The 22655-nt window shown below is 36.3% G+C and overlaps 1 protein-coding gene across 8 annotated transcripts; it reads left to right on the forward strand.

Moving 5' to 3' along the window:
- The first annotated feature begins 143 nt into the window (after positions 1 to 143).
- LOC107807810 (soluble starch synthase 3, chloroplastic/amyloplastic) lies at positions 144 to 18404 on the forward strand. 8 transcript variants are annotated; one of them, XR_012701393.1, is made up of 18 exons: positions 144 to 591; positions 1092 to 1149; positions 1244 to 2815; positions 4021 to 4235; positions 4376 to 4646; positions 5011 to 5186; positions 5882 to 5989; positions 6377 to 6486; positions 8133 to 8238; positions 9215 to 9385; positions 9911 to 10039; positions 10926 to 11108; positions 11429 to 11560; positions 11647 to 11758; positions 12640 to 12763; positions 14835 to 15022; positions 17807 to 17842; positions 18046 to 18404. XR_012701393.1 is itself a non-coding variant. In XM_075234785.1 (16 exons), the coding sequence occupies exons 1-16, from the start codon at positions 463 to 465 to the stop codon at positions 14968 to 14970; spliced, it is 3732 nt and encodes a 1243-aa protein (XP_075090886.1). In that variant the 5' UTR covers positions 144 to 462; the 3' UTR covers positions 14971 to 15221. The 8 variants fall into 8 exon arrangements, 2 of the variants coding, with proteins under 2 accessions (XP_075090886.1, XP_075090887.1); XR_012701392.1 differs by lacking the exons at positions 17807 to 17842; positions 18046 to 18404 and adding an exon at positions 15137 to 15221; XR_012701391.1 differs by lacking the exons at positions 17807 to 17842; positions 18046 to 18404 and adding an exon at positions 15188 to 15221.
- Positions 18405 to 22655: the final 4251 nt, after the last annotated feature.

Below are 22655 nucleotides of genomic sequence, written 5' to 3' on the forward strand. Positions count from 1 at the left end.
TGCTCGTTTCCAAGAAACAAAGTTTATATTTAAATGAAGAAAAAAAATCAAAGAATATACTTGTGGTTCCGAGTCCACGTGTCAATATCTAAGTGGCCAACCATTCTCACAGCTAACCAAACAATTTCCACCGTTAGATATTCAGGTACAACCTAAGTAAAATATACCGTACTACACCAAAAGAACTCTCGTCTGGCTGAAATTTGCAGGACTCTTCCAAGTGGTTATATCACAGGTCCAGAATCTCAAAGAGCATTATAGTACACTGGTCACTCGATTTTTTCGATATTTTAATAAGTGTTAAAAGACCCCATCAAATCAAACACATATATTATAATTGCAGCACAGATTTAGAGAGAAAAAGAGAAATAGATAGTGTGTAGACGAAGGAGAAGAGAGATCACATCACATGTGGTGAAGAGTAATTGTACAAAGAACATTCTTTTGTTTTTGGGGTCAGCCATGGATGTTCCATTGCCACTGCAAAGACCATTGAGTTACAGCAATAGTGTCTCCACTGAAAGAACCCACCTCAACATCAAACCTTTTCTTGGTTTTGTCCCTCATGGAACCACATGTCTATCCGTACAAGTAACTTTCTCTTCTCACTTTGTATATCATGTGTGTGTGTGTGTGTGTCTGTTTGTGTGTGTGTTCAGTACAATTTCTCCTCACTGAATATATTTTGTGTGTGTGTGTGTGTGTCCATTTGCACTAACTTGGGGATACATATATAGTTGTTACTTTTGCTGTTTCTTAGAATTTGAGTACACCCATGTATTCATACGTTCCTATTTCAATATCAATACTTTCATATATGGAGTTATTTGAGCTCAAAATTGAATCTTGATTGGGATTTTTCTTGGGTCTTGGAGTTGGGCACTTTGTGGTTACTTATCATGATCAGTATTTGCATAATTGTTGGTTCTTGGTGTATGTTAGTGTTGCTGGTTCCAGTTGATTGATAGTTATTGTTCTTGAGAGTTAGATGTGATGGTGGTATGCTCTAATTTATGGTTTCCACTCATAAAACAATTTCAATGGGAGAATTTTTGTTGTTAATTCTCTTATATCTGTTACAATTCATGCAGTCTTCTTCATGGAGGAACGATGGAATGGTTGCTGGAGTTTCATATCCATTTTGTGCAAGTGCGTTAGTTGCTATGGTTATTTAGTTGTAAATATTAGTTATTCTTTGATGCTACCTATTGCTCAAACTAATTGTAAAGATTGTATGCTGTAGATTTCTCCAGAAGAAGACAGAGAAAAATTTCAACTCCTAGGAGTCAAGGCTCTTCACCAAAGGGGTTTGTGCCAAGGACGCCTTCAGGGACAAGCACACAAAGAAGGGATCAGAAGAGCAATGGTGATAAAGAAAGTCAAAGTACTTCATCATCCAAAGAATCTGAAATTTCCAACCCCAAAACGATGGAAGCAAAAGTTGAAACTAGTGATGATGGCACTAAACAAGTGGGAAAGGACCGCAAGTTTCAGGAGGAGGAAGATGAATTCAATGGTGCCACTAAATCAGTAAGTCTGTCACCTGTTCGTGGATCAACTCAATTCGTCGAAAGTGGAGAAACTGGCGATGATGACGAGGGTGCTGTAGATTTAAATAAATCAAATAGAACGGAAGAGAGTGATTTTCAAATTGGTTCTGTAAGAAGAGAACAAAGTGAAGGTGATTACTCCGAAAATACTAATGCCAGTAGCAAGGGCAGCCACGCTTTGGGTACACCACTTTCTGAGATATTGCAGCTGGATACTTATGGAGGTTATAAAGTTGATGAGTTGGATGAGCCACAAAAACTGAAAGAAAATGATGCTGGGGATGTTGAAGACGAGAGACCCTTAGCAAGAGAGCTGTTGGAAATGACTAAGCCTAGTGATGTGGAATTTACTGAAAGCAATGAGATCGCTGACGTAGACAGTAGTAGTTTCTTAAAAGCAGATTCAGTTGAAGAGGATGAGCCATCAGCAGTAGGAACATTAGAGACTGAAGATATTTCTCTTAAATTAAGATTGGAGATGGAAGCAAATCTACGTAGGCAGGCTATAGAAAGGCTTGCCGAGGAAAATTTGTTGCAAGGAATCAGATTATTTTGTTTCCCAGAGGTTGTAAAACCCGATGAAGATGTCGAGATATTCCTTAACCGGAGTCTTTCCACTTTGAATAATGAGCATGATCTCTTGATTATGGGAGCTTTTAATGACTGGCGCTGGAGATCTTTTACTACAACACTAACTGAGACTCGTCTCAATGGAGATTGGTGGTCTTGCAAGATCCACGTCCCCAAGGAAGCATACAAGATTGATTTTGTGTTTTTTAATGGAAAAGATGTCTACGACAACAATGATAATAATGATTTCAGTATAACTGTGGAAGGTGGTATGCAAATTCTTGATTTTGAAAATTTCTTGCTCGAGGAGAAACGGAGAGAACAGGAGAAACTTGCTAAAGAACAAGCTGAAAGAGAAAGACTAGCAGAAGAACAAAGGCGAATAGAAGCAGAGAAAGCTGCACTTGAAGTTGATAGATCACAGGCAAAGGAAGAGGTTGCAAAGAAAAGGGAAGTATTGCAAGCACTGATGGCAAAAGCCTCGAAGACTCGTGATATCACCTGGTATATAGAACCAAGTGTATTTAAATGTGAGGAGAAGGTCAAGTTATACTATGACAAAAGTTCAGGTCCTCTCTCCCATGCTAAGGACTTGTGGATCCATGGAGGATATAACAACTGGAAGGATGGTTTGTCTGTCGTTGAAAAGCTTGTTAAATCTGAGAGAATAGATGGTGATTGGTGGTATACAGAGGGTAAGTGGGTGTATACATACATAGATACATATAAATATTTATGCTCTTACTTGCACTTCTTTTAGTCAGTGCTGAGTTTCATATGAATGTGCTTGTTCAAAATCTGGATAGTATGAACTTATCACATGAATGGTGAAGTAACTTGTATTCATTATGAATTATAGAAAGATAATTTAATTTCTTCACATGCATGCAATTCCGTAGTCAAACCTACAATTGGAGGCCATTTGTGGTGGGAACGCCTTTTTGTTTCAATTTACAACAACAACAACATACCCAGTATTTTCGTTTCAATTTCTTTTAGGAAAATGCATAGTTAGCATTTAACTCCTCTAGATAAATTTTGTGATTTGGTTTAAACACGTATTTGTTGGAATTTACTAATTTCCCTGCACATGATTGTGATGCCCACTCTTTTGTTTAGCTTTCTTCTATTCTTTCTTTCCTTGGCGGAGGCAAGGGTTGATCGCTTCTGTAATAGATTATTTCTCTTTAATATGTGAGTCCTCAGTTCTGTGCCAGTTTTCCTGCATTTAGTGGATTAGTTCAACATTATTGCTTCACATAATGCACATAGATCTAATCCATGAGCGAAACCTGATGAATTTTCCTGTGTTTTCAGAGTATGTTTTCGACTATCGGGAATGAACTTGTATTTTTGTACCTTGCCAATGTGACCATTTGCTATGTTTATTGTTTTAACACTACATTACTTTTTAATCCATCTAAAATATGATGTAGTTACCATGCAACCCTAGGTTGGCCACTAGACTGACAACTGACAGCCAATAGTTAATCTTTCACATCAGAAGTTGATACTTGTTATCTTTACAATGTAATAGTTCTTCTCAGTTTTTCCCTCATGGTAAAGTGAAGGTAAAGATGATATAAGACCCAACATATGGGTTAGAATAAATTCTGGATATCTGTGATATAAGCTTGAAATGGAATTAGCATCTTATGCAGTTGTAAGCGCATTGTGATTTGTAACAAGAAAACTGGGTTACCATGTCCACGGAGCATTTTGATTGTGATCTGTAACAGGTTTCGTCTGAAAAGTAAGACTCTATACAAGCTTTTCAATGTATTGACCTAACATGAGTTTACACAATTGCACTTTTGTTGTTCTCTTTCTTTCTTTCTTTCTTTCTTTCTTCCTTTCAAGTATTAGGCTACACTCATCTGAGGAATGTATTTTTCTGTAGTTGTCATCCCTGATCGGGCACTTGTCTTGGATTGGGTTTTTGCTGATGGTCCACCCAAGCATGCCATTGCATATGATAACAATCATCGCCAAGACTTCCATGCCATTGTCCCCAAGCACATTCCGGAGGAATTATATTGGGTTGAGGAAGAACTTCAGATCTTCAAGGCACTTCAGGAGGAGAGAAGGCTTAGAGAAGAGGCTATGCGTGCTAAGGTTGGTTGTAATATCCCACTCAAGGTTAAAGCTAGTGAAGTGGATTTGATGGGTCAAATTTGGAAATCCTCATTACTGAATTCCATTGCTTACCTCTCATGTATGTTTCCATCTATTGTTTTATGATCTCTCACTTCCAGGCTGAAAAAGCAGCACGTATGAAAGCTGAAACAAAGGAAAGGACTATGAAATCATTTTTATTGTCTCAGAAGCACATAGTGTACACTGAGCCTCTTGATGTCCAAGCTGGAAGCAGCGTCACAGTTTACTATAATCCCGCCAATACAGTACTTAATGGTAAACCTGAAATTTGGTTCAGATGTTCATTCAATCGTTGGACTCACCGCCTGGGTCCATTGCCGCCTCAAAAAATGTTGCCTGCTGAAAATGGCACCCATGTCAAAGCAACTGGTTAGTTTTCACGTAATCTGATGTCAGTTTAGAATCACTAGTATCTTTAATGTTAAAAAAAATAGAATTTGAGTTGCACTTTCTTGCGTATATTTCTCTATTTTACTAAACAAATAAAGTTCTCTCTGTACCTGTTAGCTAGAATGCAAACATGGGATCCAAGACCTTAGTATTCTAAGAAGTAGAGAAAGTAATTTAAGTCTGATGCATTGATGCTGAATATATATAGTTTGAACAACTGATGAATGTTAAGATATGATTATACATATAAATATATAAATATCACTGTTTTGCTGAATAAATACTAGTTTTATCCGAAAAACATGTTCTCTCTTCTCTTTTCATCTGGCTACTGGTGTTGCAGTGAAGGTTCCATTGGATGCACATATGATGGATTTTGTATTCTCTGAGAGAGAAGATGGTGGAATTTTTGACAATAAAAGTGGAATGGACTATCACATACCTGTGTTTGGAGGAGTCGCAAAAGAACCTCCGATGCATATCGTTCATATTTCTGTCGAAATGGCACCTATTGCAAAGGTACACTTGGGTGATTCCAACTTTTGGTTTACCGTTTACGCTAAAATATTAGACCTTTGTGCTTTAATTGATCCTTCTTCACTGCAATTCAAGATCTGAAGAGAGATAAAGTGCTGATGATAACAAAAGGGGGATATGGGCTTTGATACATCTCTTGTTGCAAAAGAAGCTTTTGCTTTGATGATAACCAGCTACACTAGATGTTTGGGCAGTTACACAGCAAACAGTTAGTCAAATAAATACGTTCCATTTTAAAAGAAATGATCCTCTTGTGAGTTGTGACTTTTATGGTTGTTTAGCTTAGAGCCAATGTTTATTGTTTAGTATTTGAAGGAGAGAAAAGTGAGTCTATTGAGAATTGTAAAGTGAATTTGAAAGGATAAACTGGCCTTGTAGTATTACTTTTTGACTTTAAATTTGAAAGAAAATGAACAAAGTTTTCCTATTAGGGAAGTGGATATCATTCTCGGATGATCACAATCAGAAAAAAGCATCACCTAGTTTAGTAGAGACAGTGGTTTAAGTAATGTTGTATACGTCGGATTAGGAATAAAAAGAAGAAAACTGAGATATCATTGAGGTACTTTGAATATATTCAACACATACCTGTTCATTTACCTATTAAAAGGAGTGATTCTATTCCCTGATTTGGTATGTGGTAACAGCTGTTAAGTTGTCATACGTTGTTTTTGCAGGTGGGAGGCCTTGGTGATGTTGTTACTAGTCTTTCCCGTGCAGTTCAAGATTTAAACCATAATGTGGATATCATCTTACCTAAGTATGACTGTTTGAAGATGAATCAGGTAAGCTTGAATATTCTTCATTACCAAGTCTGCTATTTATTCTTCATTCCACTTCCACACACTATGTCTGCAACCCAAGAAGGCTTCTCATTGGCACTTACAATAGCTACCTTTTTGCTTCAATATTTTGTTACTAAAAATGAAATATAGAAGCCTCGGTCCTCCTGTCAACTACTTGTAAATGTGTGGCAGCTATTATCTCCCATTCTTGCAGATCTGGTAAAAGTACAAGTCTAGATGCTTCATGATTCACGAGAATGTTCAAACATGATTGCAATAAACAATTCACTTTACCTTATAAAAAAAAAAGCTATAAACCATTTGAGTTTTAAATGTATCAACATACTTTCAGTAATATAATGCCATGTTGCTACGAATTCTTATTAGGTGAAGGACTTTCAGTTTCACAAAAGCTACTTTTGGGGTGGGACTGAAATAAAAGTATGGTTTGGGAAGGTGGAAGGTGTCTCCGTCTACTTTTTGGAGCCTCAAAACGGGTATGCTGATTATGCTCTTAACTTATATGCACAAGGGCTACTTATGTGATGTTTTTGTTTAATCAGAAAAAAATGGACGAAATTTATAGTCAACTTTTGTAAGGCGGTTACTAATTGTGAAGTAAAGAGGGAAGTACAATGCACTCTAAAGGCACTCCCAAGATGAACTGCAAATCAAACTCCTTTATCTACTCTCTTTTGTTATCTCGCAAAAAAAAAATAGAAAAGTTACACTCGTGTCCCCCTAAAGCTTTCTTTTCAAATGAACCCTTGTTCTCATTTCCAGAAAGACCAACAACTGCGGAGATGGCGGCTGCAATTCAACAGCAAATAATATTAGAAAACTGCTTCAGGAAAAAAGAGATTTCATTTAGGGAACACATAAACTTCAAATATTTAACTAAGTGTTTTACGACTGTGAGAACTTATCAACATGCAGTGTTTGTCTCCTATTTCATTCCTTCTTCCCTCCCCCAAAAGTTTTATTTACTTCTTGAAGTCCTTTATCAAAAAAAAAAAAAGAGAGAGAGAGCAAACAATTTCCTTCTTGAGTCATGGTTTATGAGCTTTCGTTGCTACTTTTTCTCTCTGTCTTTCCAGTTTCCACATACAAAGGAAGGAGTTCAATTACAGCTAAGGAAACTAACTGACATTTTTTGTGTGATCATGAACTAACTGAAGTTGTATGTGCTAGATAAATTGTTTATTACATGACATCGTTTTATTCTTTATGGATCAGTGATGTAGAATTATATTAGAAATTGCACTTAAAAGTATGCAACACATAGACAGGTAACCCTCTAAAAAGGAAAACGGAGAATGGCCCAATGGTACAAAAATAAAAAACCAGATACAGGCATGCACCATTTAAAAGAAAAGGATCTGAAGAAAGATCCAAATGATTGAAAGGCAGTAAAAAATTGTAGGATCCCAACTGTTTTACTTGTTGTGCTGACTTATTTGTAGAATTTATAGTTATACACACCACCCACCCCCCAAGAAAAGAAAAAGGCCATTTTTTGGTATTCTTCTTGTATACGGGTGTCGTTTTGCGTTAACATTTCAATAAAATCTTATTACTTTATTAAAAAATCTGTCTTCTTTCACTATGTGGGTATTTTTGTTGGGTGGCCTGGTTAAAATCTTCCTATTCACTTATTTTAAGAAGTTCATCCACAAGTCGGAGGTCTTGTTGTTTTACAAAAAATTCCATTGAAAGATGTCTTCTTTCCCTCTGTTTCTACTCACTTCGGAATGGAATCAAACTTAAGCTTTTGTCTACGACTTTATCACTTCCTTCTTCCTTTCTTTCTCTTCTTAAAAATTGATGCAAAAGAGAAAAACTTTGTGACTTGCACCGATTTTCTCCCTTTACAGAAGATTCCTTATAGTCTTGTATATGCTAGATATAATTAGGGTAAAAACATGTATATGCTAGACCTAGAACCCTATTAAAATTATGTCATGCAATTCTAATGGTATGTGCAATTCTACCTTTTGCACCTACTACTAGAATATAGTCCTTGATTCCATCAAGTTAATTCCTTAAAGGATCAGTGCGCCTGTTTATTTTATTGATTGAGCATAAGTAAATTAGGCACTTTCGCTGGCTTCATAAGTTTAATGCTTCATCATTACTGTTTTAGGTTATTTTGGAAGGGGTGTGTATATGGTTGTAATAATGATGGTGAAAGATTTGGTTTCTTTTGTCACGCGGCTTTGGAGTTTCTTCTGCAAGGTGGATTTCATCCGGTATGTTCCAGAATTTATCAATATGCTAATTCAGAGAACTCATTTTCTTGATTCTTGTTTCTGTACCCATGTTATTGTTTTTTTAATAAGGTGAAGATTTTATTGAAAACAGTATCAAGTTGATACTGTGAAAATACAGAGATAGTGCTGGCTTAAAAACATTAAAATCCTAAGCGGTCTAGCATATCCAGCATATTATGAAAATTCATAACAACATTTCCATCTTTCCAATAGTACAAATAATGCAAACAACTATATTTCATATATTGCAGCTGCTCCTCCTTGCCTTCAAAACACCTATTATTTCTTTCTTTCCATATCGTCCAAGGTATGCTAAGAGGATTATCTCTCCAAATCTTCTTCATTGTTCAAAACACCTTGTAAAATTCTTTAGATAGTAAAGCTATAAATAATATCTGAAAGAGGCAAGTTGATTGCAGATATCTATTGGAACCGCCTCAGGTTAGAGCTTTTATGGTAGTGAAAGCTGCAAATTGCCAATACGTATCACCACTGAAGTTGTTGGATTAATTGGGTCTGCAACATGTTTCCTTGGTCCCAAATTAACTTCTTAAGTTGACTTTTGAGGATCAGAATTTTGAAATTTGACAAAGAAATTATTCATAATGTCCTTGGTCTTTTATAACCGAAAAGCCTGATTATTTGATACCATTTCTATCATAGTTTAATAATATCAACTATTACTTTCCAAAATTTAAGCTTTAAGGTGAATCAGTCTCAAGATGCAGAATTGGACATTTTGAACTCGAATTCAACTTTGGACATCTAAAGTGGGATGGAGTGTGTACTACTTTTCTCTTTCTGTAATTTTCTCCCTATGTCTTACTGTTTGCTACAATAAACAAGAGCTTTTGAGCACCAAAAATAAGAATTTCAATTTTCATGCCGAAATGATATATTCTTTTGTTAATTAGATTTTATTTGCTCGTGTTCTTACTGTTCACTTGTCCGGCAGGATATCATCCATTGCCATGATTGGTCTAGTGCTCCTGTTGCGTGGCTCTTTAAGGAACAATATACACACTATGGTCTAAGCAAGTCTCGTATTGTCTTCACAATACACAATCTTGAATTTGGTGCAGATCTCATTGGGAAAGCAATGACTTATGCAGACAAAGCTACAACAGTAAGTGCCTCTATTTCCTATACCTTATAGATAGCTGTTTGTGCTTTATGCTGTCGACTCTTGAAAAATGGTGCTATGCATTAACCGACGGCCTCTTTCGATACTTGCTAGGCAAAAGTTTTGGATTTGAGTTCCCGACGACAATGGTCATCATTTTATCAGGCTTCATATTTGTTTTATGTTTGTTTTGCCTTCTCATTTTTCGGAAGAAGATTGTAAAATACCCTCTAGGAAAAAAGGCATTATTTGCTGCTTTCAGACACTAGTATAACAGGCAAAGATTGCCTAATGGCCTAAAGCTATGGATGCTGTTGGAGGTAAAGTAAGAACAGACAAATTCTAAGGAAGCTACACAAGTACATGTTCTTGAAGCATAGACAGAAAAAGTGTTAAGGGCTTCAAGTATACTTCCCTTTTGGCTTGATTTAAAAAAAAATAAAAATTAACATTCTTCTTTGGTTGTAGCAAAACTGAAAAGGTTTTCAATGGAAGGTAAAACTCTATCCTAACAGGATTTACATGCAGGTTTCACCAACTTACTCAAAGGAGGTGTCTGGAAACCCTGTAATTGCACCTCACCTTTACAAGTTCCATGGTATAGTGAACGGGATTGACCCAGATATTTGGGACCCGTTGAACGATAAGTTCATTCCGGTAAGTTGTCTCTGCTTTTCTCAATTATTATATTACCTACAAGTGCCCACATTTGAAAAAGTTCATGCTATTTTGTGAATTTCACGTGCTGAACTCCTAGATTTTGTGATAAATTTATTCGAACAACTTGCTAGATTGTCTGCTTTAGTTTGGTGGGAAAAAAGGTTTTTGCCCTTTAATTGCTCTATATCGATAAAACTATCTCAGGAGTGCAATTTAGTTGGATTTAAGTCTCCAAATTCTCTTCTTCCCCCTTTCTTTCTCTGCATATAAACTGTCAACTGCAGTTCTTGAAAATGGCCTCCACCCTGAAGATGTCACCTTAACTGATTATTGGTCAATTGAGGAATGAAAGGATATCTAGTCACAAAAAAGAAGAAGCTTAGTGGTACAGCTTTCTTAACTTTTTTGCTTGCAAGAAAGATTGTGTATCTCCCAATACTCTACAAACAACTGTTGGAAATGCAGGAAATATTTTATCATGAGCAATAACTATAATTGAATCCGCCGTATGTACTTGTGGTGGGTCATAAGCTGTGGATCTTTCTTCGCTTTCTTAAAGGAGAAGTGGAAGTTTGGGTTGCCAGTGCAGAGACATTTCAGCTTTTATGGATCTTTACCTCATTTTTAAGTAGCTGATGCCTGAACAAGGAGGCTGCTCCCCTTGATACCCAGATATTGTCCTATTGTTGTGTGTAAGGCCATATAGAGGTGATTTGTAGAATTTTAAGCGTGGCCTGTTTGACAAGAATCTTGTGCTCTAGATTGGCACAGAGGGAGTATTATATTTGCTTATTCTTTGTAGCTTTAAGTTCTTGGAATTAAATCATTTGTCATCTTTATTTGTCTGATGGTTGTGGCACTGTTGGAATGCATGCAATTACAGATTTCATACACCTCAGAAAACGTTGTTGAAGGCAAAACAGCAGCCAAGGAAGCTTTGCAGCAAAGACTTGGACTGAAACAGGCCGACCTTCCTTTGGTAGGAATAATCACCCGCTTAACTCACCAGAAAGGAATCCACCTCATCAAACATGCTATTTGGCGCACCCTGGAACGGAATGGACAGGTATTTTTCTTAAAATACCTAAGTTCTTCAGATGCTCCCCCTTCTTTTGCTTGGGGAAGGGGGGAATGTACTCATCTTAAGCTTGTGGCTTGTCAAAATGTTGTTATATGTTCTGATAATAACTAGTATAATATTTTGTTCTAAATCTTTTTGGTTTTGGATGGCATATCCAATTTGTAGATTGAAACTGATCTAAGATGCCAGAGAATACCTCTTCTCGCATGCTTGTTCTCTCTAGTTTTATTCTGAATGGAGTCTTGTTTTTGAAAGTCTGTTATAGTAGGATGCTATGATCTTTCATTGACAAAGAGTTGTGACAGGTGGTCTTGCTTGGTTCTGCTCCTGATCCTAGGATACAAAACGATTTTGTTAATTTGGCAAATCAATTGCACTCCACATATAATGACCGTGCACGGCTCTGTCTAACATACGATGAGCCACTTTCTCACCTGGTATTGTTTTCCTTCCCTTGCTTGTTGCATATTTTTTATCTTCACACCTTACCCTTATTATATAATTACATTTGATACAATTGCAGATATATGCTGGTGCTGATTTCATTCTAGTCCCTTCAATATTTGAGCCATGTGGACTAACACAACTTACGGCGATGAGATATGGTTCAATTCCAGTTGTGCGTAAAACTGGAGGTACCTTTTTCTTATGAACTGTAGTTTTAGAAATTCGAATATCTTACCATGTGCAGCTTGTTTAGTACCGCTCTGCCACCTGCACTGTATATTTAGATATGAAGGTTTAGCAACTCAATTTTTCTAGCAAAGGTTCTCTCTCTCTTGACCTTAGCATTCACTTTTTCATGATGCGACCATATTTTTGGAGGCATATATATGAATGACCATTTTTTATTCGGTTAAGCCATATTAAATAAATAAAGTGTCCCTTTTTTGGCTACTTAAGCTTTAAAGATGAGGTAGTTAACAATTCAACATGGTAGCAACTAGCAAAGTAGAAAGAGGTTTTGGGTTTCAAGTTTCACTACCACCCATTATAAAAAGGTATCTCTGCATGCTTGGCCAAAGAAAAAGAATCTGGCTCTCACGTGAGAAAACATTTTAATACAATTCATTATATATTACTTAATAAAAAAAGAAAATAATTCCTTATAAAAAAAAAAGACGATAAATAAAAAACAGTTCTCCCTAACACTTTAAGCTTTTTGATGTGGTGGTCACAGTCACACACCGGAACAGGTTCCAATCTTTGTAGCATTGCAACTGCAGATATTCATATATGGTATGCAAGCCACCAATAAACCAACTACTACTGTATCTGTGTAATGCTACGGATCAGAATTTTCAATTGTAGTTTTTCTCTTTTAGTAGTGAATTCACTTGATGTATATTGGATTCACAGGAGCATATTACTTTCTCTTGAATTAAGTGCGAGGATAAATATTTGTCTGCGCATGCTAGAATTTTCTTTTGATGCCATTGACTTAATTATTATTTTAGCAGATCCCAATTCATTTGCTTCTGAATGAGTGTTTTAACCTCTTCATTCTGTATATTAGGACTTTATGATACTGTATTTGATGTTGACCATGACAAAGAGAGAGCACAACAGTGTGGTCTTGAACCAAATGGATTCAGCTTTGATGGAGCTGATGCTGCCGGAGTTGATTATGCTCTGAATAGGCAAGTATATTGGCCTTTTCAATTAATGTCGTTTAAGTCTTTGCAGTTTTAGAGGAAAGGGAGGTAAATGTGATGGCATACACAGTAATAACTGAACTCTTTGAAGTCCCGCACTATTTGCCCCTATTTCTTTTTCAGCTACACAGACGTGCAACTGTTAAGGATCTTTTTCCTCCTAACTTAACATTTTTTCGTTAAGAGGTGAGGAGTGAGGACAGCCTTAACAGAATTCCAGGAACTTGCTGAGATCTTGGCATTTTTTATCAATTCAGTTTTATTTAAATTCTAATTTGAGGAAAGGGAATACAGGGGCTACTGAAACAGGGAAAGGGATAGCAATCTGGGTAATCTGTTTACAGTTTGAGAATTTCCATTTTCTTATGCTTGCTTATAAGAGAACGAGGAAGCAGCTTTTTAACCAGAGAAAGGACCAAAAAAATTATTCTGATTTTGTTTTGTCCTGAAAATAACCAATTGTTTCCTGTTGAAGTCCCAAGAGGAATATGCTATTAGTAATTCTCCCCTATCTTAGTGTTAGAGAATACACTTTGTCCTTCATATATTGTGTAAGGTTTTCCAGAAGGGTTTATAATGTCCTGGACCGCTCCATCCTTTGCCTTAAGCTTTTGTGTTGGATGCTCAGATTTCCGAGCCGCACACGTTCCTATTTTTGATTTACCTAATATTGGGTAAAGTGTCCATTTGGTAGAGGAAATGAGCTGTTGTCTTCTTACGATCTTGAGCAATCCTCACCTCATGAACTATCTTTTGCGGTTGAGTAGGCCGAAGACATGCTATCAGTGCCAAATTTTGGTAAACATGTTGTACAACCGCTTAATTTTCTCCTCCTGTTCTATTGCTCTGAAAACTCCATCGAGCCACTAATAGTTCTTCTGGCTCACTAATTAGTCTGTTGGGCCTGACCAGTACTTTAGGCCCACTTCTGTTGAGCCACCTCTTCAGCCCCCCCCCAACCCTAAAAAAAAAAAAGAAAAAGAAATCTTCAGTGCACACATAAACCCAAGAACCAGGTTACACATGTGGGGGACTATTAGAGAATACACTTGTCCCTCATCAGTTGTGAAGGGTTTTCAAAGAGCGTTTATAATGTCCTGGGCTACTCCACCCATTGCCTTAATGTTTTGGGTCGGATGCTTAGAGTCTTTTACACTTAGATGCTATGGTTAGATACATTCTAGGGTGCATCAAGGGCCTCTCTGGATCCCTTCTACTGCATTTCATTTGTTCTACTAAATGTATTTAGGCTTCTCAGTTTTCTCTTGTAAATGCCCTGTGGCCTTCAGCTTTTACTCTCTTCCTCCTCCCAACTGAAGACACTCCACCAAAGCCACCATCCTAGTGCCCCTTCTCAATGTTCCTGGATGGAGAAAGAAGAGCAGCACAAACCATCTTAAACCTAAGCGATATCCAGCTAGTTATGAAAGGATCTTCCACCCAATTTATGCTATCTTTGCATCCCTATGGCATATTTAAAGAAAATATTTGAAGCCCAGTCATCGTTGCAATGGTGGATCTTCCACTGCGGACTATTTAGATCATAAGCGTCCCAGAGCTGAACTTCCATCAAAAGAACTGACCTAGGAAAGCTCCTTGACATGCATGGTGGAACCATCCTACACTAGCCTTGGTGGTTGTGGTGCTAGATTTCTTTTATGGGAATACATTAGTTTGGCGGTTTACTTCTCATTTTCTTTTGTCGTTTCATCCTTGAGATCATTTGTTATTATAATCCTTTTTACGGGGAGGGATGGGGGAAGTAAATTTGCTGTGAATTAGTTGCTGGTTGTGAAAATAAAACTGCTCAAATGTAGAAATTGGAGAAACAAACTTTGATGAGCATGTTATTGGAAATGACAATAAATAGCGAACTTGGAGCGAATTGCCACTTAGTAACTGCTTGAATGTTGGGAAAGGTGGAGATATTATTTTTCTCTTCACACCGTGCCTTTTTTTTTTCTTCTATCCCATGCACATGCAAAGACGCATGCTTCGTCCCCCTTCTCCTTGCTTTGCTAATATGTAAGGACTCATTTACGGTTCTCTGTTTCAGAGCGCTGTCTGCTTGGTATGATGGTCGGGATTGGTTCAACTCTTTATGCAAGCAGGTCATGGAACAAGATTGGTCTTGGAACCGACCTGCTCTTGATTATTTGGAACTTTACCATGCTGCTAGAAAGTTAGAATAGTTAGTTTGTGAGATACTAGCAGAAAGATTCACGAGATCTGCAATATGTACAGGTTCGTTCGGTGTTAGTGTTTGGACTACATTTCTTTTCCTATAGCAAAGTATAATGCAAATCTACCCTGAGATCAATAGCAGACAGTACTCAGTTTAGTAAATTTTTTGTGCAGCATATGAAATAGTTTTGCCTCAAATAATGTAGTCTATTGATGCTTATTCAGTTTTAGAAGAAATGAGAAATCAAAGGATGCAAAATACTCTCATTGGATCCTAAATCCATACTACATTACTCAAGCAGGTAGTTAAATTTTCATGCTCGGGTTTTCGGAGGGTCAGCTTTTTTCCTCCTTGCTGTTTTTTGTTCTGGTATTATGCGGTCATTGGAGGAAAAAAGGGGCTCTACAATGTCTTTTGCAATTTTCTTGCTTTAAAATATCCACCATATCTATATCCTGATTTTCTTATTACTAACTTATGAGAGTTTGAAAAGAATTACACCTTGTATTTTTCGAAGCCTTAGATCAAAGAGATAATCATCATTTGATGACACCTTGATTTTTATTTGCCCCATTTTCATGTAATCGTTGAATTGATGATGATAGTACAACAAAAGTATTTACTCCTAGAAATGAATTTATGATCATAGTAATTACTAATTACTGCACCTGGAGTCAAATGTCAAAAAAGTATTGAAAACCAGGGAGCTAATTGGCTCTCTTTACAAATTATAACAAGTTGAAAGATTTTTCATTAGCGTAAGTCAAGCTTGCTCTAATAACCACTAAACTTGCTTAATTTTCTTTGCTGTCACTGAAGCTATTTCTGGTTCCCTTCCATTATAAAGAAAGATTTTGTGCAAAGTGGTGGATCAGTGTGACAGGATTGGAATTGGGTAGCATATTTGATAGAGACAATTAGCATTAGCTTCAGTCCCCACTTATCTTCGTAAGGTAAAATTAAAAAAATAGGTAAATAAAGGTGTAAAGTGTTCTGAAATAAAAGCAATAAGAAGAAAAAACAAGCTAAGAGATATAGAGAGAAAGAGATGAGAGATTCTTATTTCTTCTTCAATTGTGTGTTTCTTCCTATCTATTACAAGGCCTTTATATAGGCATGAAAAGTGAAGAAAAATATTTCATCGAATATGTCATTGAGCATAGAAATATGTCATTGAATATGTCATTAAGCATTTGAGAAGATCATAGAGGAAGAGTAGACATCCACCATAATTTGATTTTCTTATAACACTCCCCCTTGGATGTCCATAGATAATGTGCCTCATTAAAACCTATTGGAAAAAAATCCCAGTGAAGCAAAAAGAGTACACATGTTTAGAAATACACCTTTTAGTTGCCTCGTTAAAAACCTTCAAGGAAAACCCAATAGGACAAAATCTTGTAAGGGAAAAAAGAGTACAACGCGTATTAATCCCCCCTGATGAGAGCATCAATTCACATCCTTTGAGCCTTCACATCCCAATCTTGTACACTAATTTTTTGAAGGTTGACGTCAGTAGAGATTTGGTGAACAAATCAGCCATATTATCACTTGAACGAATCTGTTGCACATTGATATCATCATTCTTTTGAAGATCACGTGTGAAAAATAACTTTGGTGAAATGTGTTTTGTCCTATCTCCTTTTTTGAATCCTCCCTTCAATTGGGCTATGCATGTTACATTGTCTTCATACAAAATTGTGGGTAGTTTGTCACACTTCAAACCACATTTGTCTCTAATAAGATGTATTATAGACCTCAACCATACCCATTCTCGACTTCCTTCATGAATAACAATTATCTCATCATGATTAGATGAAGTAGCCACGATTAATTGCTTAGTCGATCGCCAAGATATGGCAATGCCTCCACATGTAAACACATAGCATGTTGGAAATCGAGAATACCCAGTATCGGCATAACCAACAAGATCGGGATTGCAATCATTGCCATGAAATAAGCCTATATCGGTTGTCCCTTTTAGATACCGCAATATTTCCATTCCAATATCTCATTGTAGGAGCAGAGCTATATCTTGCTAAGACATTAACTGAAAAAGTTATGTCAGGTCTTGTAGTCTTAGCAAGATACATTAGTGCACCAATTGCACTAAGATATGGTACTTCAGGACCAAGAAACTCTTCATTATTTTTATAAGGTCAGAATGGATCTTTATTTATGTCGAGTGATCTCATAACCATCGGGGTACTCAATGGATGTACTTTATCCATATAGAATCGCTTTAAAATCTTTTTAGTGTATGCTGATTGATGGACAAAAATTCCATCTTTCATATACTCAATTTGTAGACCAAGATAAAATTTTGTCTTTCCAAGATCCTTTCATTTCAAATTCTTTCTTTAAACAATCTACTGCTTTAGGAAGCTCCCAGGAGTTTCAATGATATTTAAATCATCAACATACACGGCGATTATAACAAAATTAGATCCAGATTTTTTTATAAAGACGTAAAGACAAATTGAATCATTCTTGTACCCTTCTTTCAACAGGTACTCACATAAGCGATTATACCACATGCGCCCTGATTGTTTCAATCCGTATAAGGATTTTGAAGCTTTATTTAATAAATTTCTTGGAAACATTAATAATCTTCAGAACAATTTAAATCCTTCAATGATTTTCATTATACGCATATCAAGTTTTTTATGTATTGCCAGATTAAAACTTGAAATGACTACATCTACCATAAGAGAACATGTCTCCATATAATCAATGTGAGGATATTTACTAATTTTCTTGTGCCACAAGTCGTCTTTATGTCTATCTACTTGAACTTTTCGCATAAGAACACATTTATACCTCCATTGGCTTTATACTTTCAGGTATTGGGACTCTCCGTCCAACTTCACATTTTTCAGGTGAAATCAATTTTCATTGCATATTTTTCATTTGGCCAATTATTTATCTGTCCAAATTTCATGACAGATTTGAGCTCAAGATCCTCGTCAATATTAATAATATTGAGCGCTACATTATATTAACAATATCGCCGACGATCATTTTATATCGGTTATATTATTACCCAATAAAGACATAACTTATTGAGATCTCTTATTTTCAGGTATCTGAGCCTCTCCCATGAGGTCTTATGAAGTGTTATGTCGTGATGCTCTTCTAGAGCATTTGCCTCCTTATTATGACCATTTTGAACATTTGCTCCTCTCCTTCTTCAAGGAATTTTATCTTTGGAACCGATTAGTCTATTATGCTCCATACATGTCATAGACTCTATTCATTATGAACTTTATTTTATTTGGAGCATTAGCAGCCGAATATGACATTTAGTTTTAGGTCAGCAAATACGCCTGGCAATATTTTTCAAATGAATTATCACTTGAACTTCAAGTTCATATTTTCTCGTACGAGGATCTAGATGTACTCATAATAATTCATTATATGCATTACTTTTTCAGCTGCCCATTTTCTTCCCCTATTGTTGGGATCACCAACACATATCCCTAGCCTTATTTGGAGATCCATCTTTGTGCATTGTGGTGGAACAATTAAATCATATAGCACATTCATATTTCTAGATAGAAATTATTTGGTTCTTGACCCTGAACCAATTGTGATAGGGAGAATTTATCATAACTTGGCTAGATGCATACAAGTACTGTTGTATATTAAATAATACATCACGTACCAAATTTTATTTTGGCAGTTTTGTTCTCATAACTAATGATTTAGCTATAATTGGAGGCATACAATTTCTGCTAAACCAACTTGGATTTAAACCAGTATTATCAAGATAAATAATCATAATTTATATTTTGGAACCGTGCTCTAATAATTTGAGCAATCAATCTTACAAAAGCCAAGCTGCAAGTTGATAATAAATGCACATGTGATCATAGAATATATACATCTATTAAAATCATATAATAGTAAATGGTCACCTGTCATGGGCCCATATATTTTATCACCTTTTATTAGTTCCAAAAATCAAGGGATTCAATCTCAACTTTAACTGGTATATCATGAGAATAAGCATCACAAGAGAATTCTTGAAGAATCTTATATTTTTTCAATATATGCCAATATAATTTTCAATTAATTTTTCGCATCATAATTGAATCGAGATGGTCAACCGGTCATGCCAACTAATATTTATTTTAGTAAATCTCTAATTTAATTTTGACATATGATTCCATCATCATGCTTATATTTATGTAGTAAAAATAGAAAGAAAATTGGGTAATCTTTCATATTTACCCGTTATGATTATAAAAGTATAAAAATATTCAATATTCCTTTCATTTAAAGTCTTAATATGCCAACCACTTTGACTTATACATTTGAAACTCAAAAAGTTTCTTTTGAGACTTTACAATATCAATGTCGTGAAATTTTTTATTCATCTGGGTAGTAACAAATTAATTTTTTCGGAACTCTTAACGACGTTTGTACTACAAAATCTTTTGTCACACCATTCATATGATAAATGTCTCCTTCATGGAGAAAATTATATCATAATAAATTGTCATGGTCAAAATCATCATAAGCAAATCATTTCTTGCTTTAATTTTGCCTTTAATAACCTTTTATAAGGCACAACAAAATATTTTTTGGTGTATCACATGTACGCGACCAATGACATATTCATGTAATCACATAATAATATTTATTCTCTTTGTTTCACTCAAACCTCCCTTAGAGGTGAGTGATAGTAGGCTATATTTATGCAACTTAGACACTATTTACACTCTAATTTAGCCTCACTTTATTGATATTTGAATGCTAAAAGATAACAAAATGCTCTAATTAAGAATTTGATGCTTTGCAGGAGCTACTCCGAGCTAGCAGGGAGCTAACGAGTGTTTTGGAGTCAACATGGAGTGTGAAAGGCCAATCGAAGGTTAGCCCGGTCGAAAAGGAGAGCGAAAAGCAAGCGAGTCGACCCCTCCAGGTACGCGGCCGCGAATTGGCCCGCGAACTCAAGGCAGTGAGGCAATGAAAATCCACGGCCGGATCCGCGGTCGAATCCGCGGCCGCGGACGGACGGACGAAAGCCAAACATGCAGGGTTAATTATGTAATTTCTTAGGTGACTAACCTAAACCTATATGAAGCCTAAACTCGCCCAGAAGTCAGGGATAATTATTTTTAGAAGATTTTAGAGGCAAGAACAAAGGAGAGAAGACGGATAATTTCCTAAGAGTTTTCATCTTCTTCTTCATACTTCTATTTGTTGATTATGAATTATTTTAGTGATTTATTTTCCATTAGTATGAGTAGCTAAATCTATTATCTAGGGTTGATAGAACCAATTGTTGGATGAAGTCTTGACTCTATTTTGTTATAATTGAGCCGTGTTTGTTCTATGATTGTTCAACTACGTATTGTATTGTGGTTAATTGAAAGGGCCCTTGATTAATCGTGTCTAGTTACCTTATGTTGCTTGAGAAAGAACACTTGGTTAGATTGTTATTGAACAACACCACTTTTGGGTAAGTTAAGAGATTAATTACTTGAATTTAAAAGTGGGGTTAGAAATAGCAAAGCTTTGGTGGGATAATTCTGAGTTGCATAAATTGTTAACTAGAGTAGTTTGAGAGAATGTTTCTAGTAAATTATTGTAATTGATTGAGAGATAATTACGGTACCCCGAAACTCATAATCCTCATAGAGTATTACGGGGAGATTATAGCCAAAGAGTTAAGAATTAATCCGGCAATTGGAAAAATCAATAGCCCTAGATCCTTTTACCCATGAATTCAATTTTAGTCTTGATTATTGCTAATTTTATTGTCATTTTTCCTTATCTAAATAAATTCCACTGATTATTCATAAAACTCTTGCATCTGAAAGTTGTCTGAGCTTATCATTAGCATTATTTAAAGTTGTAGCAAATAGGTTAGTTTCCTGTGGGATTCGACTCCGGACTTGAACCGGATTATATTTGCAGTGACCGCTTAGTCCTTTTTACAAGGCATAGTTGGGCGTGATCAAATTTTGGACATGGAGTGTGAAAGGCCAATCGAAGGTTAGCCTGGTCAAAAAGGAGCGAGAAAAGCAAGCGAAACGACCCCTCTAGGTGCGCGGCCGCGAATTGGCCCGCGAACTCAAGGCAGTGAGGCAGTGGAAATCCGCGGCCGGATCCGCGATCGAATTCGCGACCGCGGACGGGCGGACGAAAGCCAATCACGCAAGGTTAATTATGTAATTTCTTAGGCGACTAACCTAAACCTATATGAAGCCTAAACTCGCCCAAAAGTCAGGGATAACTGTTTTTAGAAGATTTTAGAGGCAAGAACAAGGGAGAGAAGACGGGTAATTTTTTAAGAGTTTTCATCTTCTTCTTCATACTTCTATTTGTTGATTATGAATTATTTTAGTGATTTATTTTCCATTAGTATGAGTAGCTAAATCTATTATCTAGGGTTGATATAACCAATTGTTGGATGAAGTCTTGACTCTATTTTGTTATAATTGAGCCGTGTTTGTTCTATGATTGTTCAACTACGTATTGTATTGTGATTAATTGAAAGGGACCTTGATTAATCGTGTCTAGTTACCTTGTGTTGCTTGAGAAAGAACACTTGGTTAGATTGTTATTGAACAACACCACTTTTGGGTAAGTTAAGAGATTAATTACTTGAATTTAAAAGTGGGGCTAGAAATAACGAAGCTTTGGTGGGATAATTCTGAGTTGCATAAATTGTTAACTAGAGTAGTTCGAGAGAATGCTTCCAGTAAATTATCGTAATTGATCGAGAGAAAATGTCACGCCCCGAACCTGGGGGCGAGACCGGCGCCCGGTACCTTACTCAACCGAGTACCAACGTAACGTATCTTTCTTATTATATCATCATATACACGCGACATACGGGCCTAACAGGCCAACATGATTATTTATAAACTCAAAATATAGGCCGACAAGGCCGTACTATCTTTCACTTACACGACATATGTCTACAAGCCTCTAAGAGTAAAAAAATGTTATAAAGGTCGGGACAAGACCCCGCCATACTAATCAGTATATTTCCTAATTATACTGACCACATAAGTAACTCCGGAGCAAATGGAGTGCACCAACACCTTCCGCTGAACTGATAGCCTACTTGGAGGACTCTCGACCTGTCTATCACGACCTACGGGCATAAAATGCAGCGTCCTCAGGCAAAAGGGACGTCAGTACGAATAATGTACCGAGTATGTAAGGCACATAAATAAGTACATAACAGATATGGAAGAATTATGGAGTAAATGACTCAACCTGTAAGTCTGGATAACTCTGTAAATCATGAAATAATTATAGTGTCATGCATATGCGTATGAATGTCATGTCGTGCATAGGTACATGTTTCATAACATCATCAGGCCTCTGAGGGCATCCCATCATATCATCTCGGCCACTGTGGGCAAAATCATCAACGTATACCAGTTGATCAGGTGGTGGTGCGTATATAACGCCGTAACCTTTTCCCATATCCCATATACATATATATACGCGTATATAACGCCATCTGGTCATGAGTCAATGTACATGTATAAATACAAAAAATGCATAAAAAATACGTTAATAAAATTTCTCGGAATGTCATAAAAATAATATGCCTGTCGGAAAAACTTTATCAAATACGTATTTTTCTGAGACCCATGAACGGAAGATATAATAATAATTAAGAGATAACTATTTTTTTTTTCATATGGGAAAACCATTGTGTTAGTG

The sequence above is a fragment of the Nicotiana tabacum genome, chromosome 17 (genome assembly GCF_000715075.1).
Source record: "Nicotiana tabacum cultivar K326 chromosome 17, ASM71507v2, whole genome shotgun sequence".
NCBI classification, from domain to species: Eukaryota; Viridiplantae; Streptophyta; class Magnoliopsida; order Solanales; family Solanaceae; genus Nicotiana; species Nicotiana tabacum.

Excerpts from the sequence above, each read along its gene's own strand:
- LOC107807810 (XM_075234785.1), top strand. The coding sequence starts at position 463 with ATGGATGTTCCATTGCCACTGCAAAGACCATTGAGTTACAGCAATAGT. Across the intron at positions 592-1,091 it reads CCACATGTCTATCCGTACAA|TCTTCTTCATGGAGGAACGA; the intron begins GTAACTTTCTCT and ends CAATTCATGCAG. Across the intron at positions 11,759-12,639 it reads AGTTGTGCGTAAAACTGGAG|GACTTTATGATACTGTATTT; the intron begins GTACCTTTTTCT and ends TCTGTATATTAG.